The sequence below is a fragment of the Parasteatoda tepidariorum genome, chromosome 7 (genome assembly GCF_982258835.1).
Source record: "Parasteatoda tepidariorum strain Cologne lab strain chromosome 7, Ptep-v5.0, whole genome shotgun sequence".
Classification (NCBI taxonomy): Eukaryota; Metazoa; Arthropoda; class Arachnida; order Araneae; family Theridiidae; genus Parasteatoda; species Parasteatoda tepidariorum.
Window position 1 is genome coordinate 27,466,375 of NC_141761.1, and position 5,723 is coordinate 27,472,097.

Genomic DNA, 5,723 nt, shown 5'->3' on the forward strand with positions numbered 1-5,723 from the left:
TGCAAAAAGTCTCTTTTTCACGGTATCTATATTAAGACTCATTTATACTGATGGAGTTTTAATAGTTATCAAATATTTTAATATAATACATTGTACCTATATTTGTACAGTTGAAACCAATTAAAACTATTAACCAATTACCATAAGACCCAGTAGTGCTTAGTACCAAAATTAACTAAGCCTTCTAGCCGTCAGTAATAATAAAGCGATTTTTCACTATTCTAAGCGAATAAGTGCCATTTTTCTATTAATTTTTCTTTATAATATATAGCTTTTTTTTAAAAATTTCAGTTAGTATTTATTATCGAAGTGGCTTAAGCAATATTGGCATTAATAATAGTTTGGCGATTTTTCATCTTCTCTTAAACAGATTAGTACCATTTCTCCATTCACATTGCTTTTAACGTAGCTTATTTTTATTTTTAATTAGTATTTATTGCAAAAACTAGCTAAGCATTAATCGAATAAATAATAATATGGCAATTTTTTTTAACGTTTTTCTTAATAATTTAGTACTATTTCTCTACTAATTATTCTTTTTAGTACTAAAAGAATAAATACCTTTTCTTACAATGACTCTCTGAATTCTGAATCTAATTACTGGTAAGTTTTATTTCATTAACAAATTAATTTTCTCATTCAGTACTATTACCTTTTAAATGAAATTTAGCTTTGTATAACTTTTTATACTTGTTTGAGGCTATTTTTATAAGAAAACCACTGATATTTCCTTTGTTATCTCTAAAAAATTTGTAAGAAATTCTTGCAACACATTTTATATAATATCGTTATATAAAACAATCTGAATACCCGTACGCTTATTCTTTTCTTTTTTTTATTCATTTCGTTCTCTGTACGAAATGAACAAAAAAAAAGAAAAGAATATAGACATCAGTACTACTAGATACTACGAAATCACGCCCAAAACTGAAATGCATAGACAGACGCTTTCGATTTTCTTATTTATTATTATTTATTGGCCTTCCCTGTGACTTAACTTTTAATTAAGCAAATCCCGTTTTTTGCTGAATAGAGATTAATTGCGCTCAACATCACTTGATATGATGTCATTACTAACGGCTGAGGCCGGGATAGCCTCGTCGGTAGGGCGCTGGGCCCATGTCCGAGAGTTCGTGGGTTCGAACCCCGCCGGCCGAAGACCCTCCCGTGTAGTTCGTGAATGATGCAAGCAAAAATTCTGTCGAGTCGCAAAGTACTCCATGTCCTCATAACATATCAAAACCTCTGGGGATACTGGATTGGAGATTGATCGTTCTCTGATTGAGGTCAAAATTACGATCTGTGAATGAATGAATGAATGTATGAATGGGTCCGCCTTAAGGCTGGGACACACCTGTCATGCAGCGTTCCGATCCGACTCATACCCGATTTTCTTTAAAAAGTGTGACCGGTGCGGGATCGGAAAGGAATGAGCACATGTTTCATGTTCACAACCTGCTTCTTTCCGATTTTACGTTAGTTCAACTCGAGATCGCAAACAACCGTGGAACTGTGCAATAATGTTGAAGCATTTTAGCAATCGTGATTTAGCTATTGTGGCTATTTGTTTGGACGAAGAAGATCGAAATAATGAAAAGAGTAGTGGGAAACGTGAATATTGGGTACATGATGCATGGAAAAGAAGACACGAAGAAGGGGAGTTTACCACACTTTTACCTCATCTGTTGGACGACGAGACGAAATTTTTTCATTACTTCAGAATGCCTATGCACACCTTCAATCAATTGGAACTTAAACTCAAAGAACATTTAACCAAGCAAAACACGTATTTTAGAAAAGCGATTACTCCTAGACACCGCTTGGCAGTATTTGTAAGGTAAGATACCATTTCATTTACACTGTGGTCTCTTGTCAAAAAACATCAGACATAATTTATTAGATAATGCATTGTAGTTGTGAAACAAGACTTTGTTCATAAGTCTTCATTAAGCATTTTAACTACCTACATATATATTGTGAAACAAATAAAAAAAGACAATAAATAACTATTATAAATGTAGGCCTATATACATATATAATATGTATGATTATAAAACATAATTTTCCTAACCATGATGCAAATTGCTACGTCAAATAAATTGTCAAAATTATTTTTTTCAAATAGTTTAAGAAAAGTTCAGAATATATTAGTTAAACCTTGTTTTATGACAATTATATTTCCAGATAAATTTGAAATCTTTAGTTCGATTTTAAAAAGGCATAACATGTACAAGAAAATTACCAAAAGAAATGTATTATCATTTAATTACAATTTCACAGTCCAAATATGAAATATGTTGTTAAAGCTGTAAAAAATCTACGTTAGTGCAGTAAGTTTCTTCAGTGTCAGCGGGATGTGTTGGTGTATGTTGAATACTTCTGGAGAAATGTGCGGGTCTATTTGAATGTGCATACAATCCCTCTTCTTCCGACATTGTAATAGACGTTTCAGAGGAAACATTGTTTGTATGAATCATTTCAGTTTGTTGGTTTTCAAGAAGCTGCTGTAATTCGTACTCTTGGACAATATTGAAGATCTTCCCTTTAGCTGAATGAAAACGAACTGGATGCAGTGATTTCAGACTTGTAGCGATTCCAGCCAAAAAAGCATCAACAGGGTGCTGTCCATCATTTTTACGTGACTCTCTTTTCTTCTCAGCTTCTTTCTCAGCCAATAAGTATGCCATTAGCTGAGATGATGGAGACTCTTGAGGTTTCACTTCAAGCTTCCTTTTGCGTTTTACAGATAGAGGTCTATGGTCGATGGAAACTCGACTGGCTGGAGTTGTAGGTGTTAGCAACGACACGGATTCTGCAGTCTCTTGAGATTCATTCTCATTTATAATATTTAGTGTCTCCTTGGTGGAGTTCTGCTGATGAGAATCATTGAGTTGAGTTTCATCAGTATCGTCCTCTTCATCAGGAACATTACTTAGACCTTTACGTTCGGCGAGATGAGGAATCAAAAATTCAAGGATAGACTCAAATTTGTATCTATTGATTGATGTTGCCGACTGTCCAGATTTGGTTTTTCTTTTCTGTCTAGCTCTTCGCAGACTGTCTCGTATTCCGTTCCACTTCTTTTTACATTCCTCTTCTTGCCCTAAAAATGATAGAAAGTTATTAATATAAGTTGTTTGTTACAGGTTTCTTGCTACAGGAGATTCTTTCAAAACCATATCATTCAGTTACAGAATGGGAAGAAGTACAGTTGGTTCCATTATTCATCACACAAGCAGAGTGGTAGTTCAAGTACTTATGAACGAAGTAATGCCAGCTCCGAATGAGGACAGGTGGAATGAAATAGCGATAGAATTTTGGAAAAAGTGGCAGTTTCCCAATTGTATTGGTGCAATGGATGGGAAACATGTGACAATACAAGCTCCAAAATCGTCAGGAAGTCTCTATTGGAACTACAAGAAAACATACTCCATTGTTCTTTTAGCTCTAGTTGATGCTCGTTACAATTTCATATTTCTAGACGTGGGAAGCTACGGAAGAAACTCTGATGGTGGTGTTTTGTCTAATTCTAATTTTGGTAAAAAGCTATCTCGAAACCAACGTAACATCCCTGACAAAAAGTGTCTCCCAGGAACAGACACTAAACTTCCTATGGTTATAGTTGCAGATGAAGCTTTTCCCCTTACTGAAAACATTATGAGACCATTTCCTGAAAAGAACTTGTCTAACGAGCAGAGAATTTTCAACTACAGATTGAGTAGAGCAAGAAGAATATCGGAAAACGTTTTTGGCATTTTGGTGCAAAAATTTCGAATGTTCATGAGAACTCTCCAGGGAAGTCCTGACAACATAACGAGTCTTGTACTCGCAGCATGCATCTTGCACAACTTCATTCGAAATGACGAAAACTACCAAGTGCCTGAACTAACTCATGGTGCTGACATAACTCCAGTGGAGAAATCTCGCCTCCAGCACTTTCCACGTCGCAGAGGAGGGGAAAATCGTGAAGCATTTAATGTAAGAGAGCAGTTTAAACAATTCTTCAACTCTGAAGAGGGTAGTGTGGAGTGGCAAGAACGTCGGGCCCTCATAAGTTTATAAGTTTATTGTTTTCCAAGCTATGCATTTTTTCAAATTTGTATAATCTAGTATAATTATTAATAATATAATAATAATAAATGATATAATAAATAATAATATAATAATATAATAATAATAATGATAATAAATAATAATATAATAATAATAAATAATAATATAATAATAATAATAATAAATGTTCTTACCTTCTACATTCAATTCCTTCGCAACTTTTTTCCAGATAATGTCCTTGTAGTCAGAGTTTCTATACTGTTCTTGAGTTTGATCATACAAAACTGGAAAATTTCTTACACTTTCGATCAGTTCCTCCGGTTTTATAGCCGCCATTTTTCGCCAAGCGATGTCAGAAAACCATAGAACACAGAAAACTATACAAAAACAGCTAACGACAAGCGTCCCGCATCAAGTAAACGAATGGTCTGCACTGTCTGAGCGTGATCGGACAACGAATCGGAGACGGGTGGGAGTAGAACAGGTCACGTGACGGACAGGTGTGGCTTGCTGCATTCAAGGCCGTTGACTATTCTCCTCTCATACAGTCGTCCGGCCGTATGACCGTAGTCGGATCGGAACGCTGCATGACAGGTGTGTCCCAGCCTTTATAAACAGGTGTGACGTATGATGCGGCAGAAGTAGAATTCTTGGTCATAGATGGCGCCACTGAAAAAACAAGAAACGCACCCTCTGCCTTAAATCTGCTCGGTTTCACCAAGCAGGCATTAGAACCGACTAACGGAAAATCTATCACTATAAAGTAATTTTCTTCGGTACATATATTTTTTAAGATGCCATAAGACACTTATTATAACTGTTCAGTATTGGTGCAATTTTAATTACCTATAATATAAATATAATACTTTGTAAGTATATTTGGAATCTATTACATAACCCTTAAACATTTGAGTTTTGGACGAAATTCTTCCATCAGTGGTAGCCAACTGAAACCAAAATTCCATAAACAAATTGAATTCATATAGGACCTTTTTAAATACATTAGAACATGAGCAGATCTCTTTCTGACCTTTACTATACTTTTTAAAATATTTATAAGTTGTAGTGGAAAAGAGCTCTCTTAATTCTTACTCATTAAAGTATTAATACTCTTTCTCTGCTACCACGGGGAAATATATTTTCTGAATCTACGGAAAATCCGTTGTAGATTTCTTATTAAAACTGTACCTATTACCATCATACCAATAAAACGTATTACCGTACGTACCAATAAAACGTATTATTATAATTAAGCGTCATCCGCATCTGGTGATTTTCTACAGCTCCTTTAAGCGAATAAGTATCTTTTCATAATTACCTTGATTTTTAGTGCACAGTTTTTTTTTATCCCAAATATTTCAATTCAATATCAATTAAGCACTGGCGTCGCTAATAATAAGGCGATTTTTTGCGGCTCCCTAAAATGAATAAGTAATTTCTCTCCATTAATACATGGGCTATTTTTTTACTTCAATCAATAGGTATTACTAACATTAATCAAGCATAATTGGCGCCAATAATAGTATGAGGATTTTTTTTCGTTACTTCTAAGTAATTTTTTTTTCTCAACATTTGTGCAATTTTTTCATGCTATCACATAGTTCTTCCATGCTACCGCGCTAACGATAGCGAATAGCTGATATAGTGAATAAAAAATAATTAAAAATTGT

General features: G+C 34.5%; 1 protein-coding gene across 1 annotated transcript; it reads right to left on the reverse strand.

The window, feature by feature from the left end:
- Window positions 1-2,240: 2,240 nt before the first annotated feature.
- LOC147806968 (uncharacterized) lies at window positions 2,241-4,658 on the reverse strand. Its single transcript, XM_087167557.1, has 2 exons — window positions 4,248-4,658; window positions 2,241-3,103 (listed from the first exon to the last, which is right to left on the reverse strand). The coding sequence occupies exons 1-2, from the start codon at window positions 4,387-4,389 to the stop codon at window positions 2,301-2,303; spliced, it is 945 nt and encodes a 314-aa protein (XP_087023683.1). The 5' UTR covers window positions 4,390-4,658; the 3' UTR covers window positions 2,241-2,300.
- Between the last annotated feature and the right edge of the window lie 1,065 nt (window positions 4,659-5,723).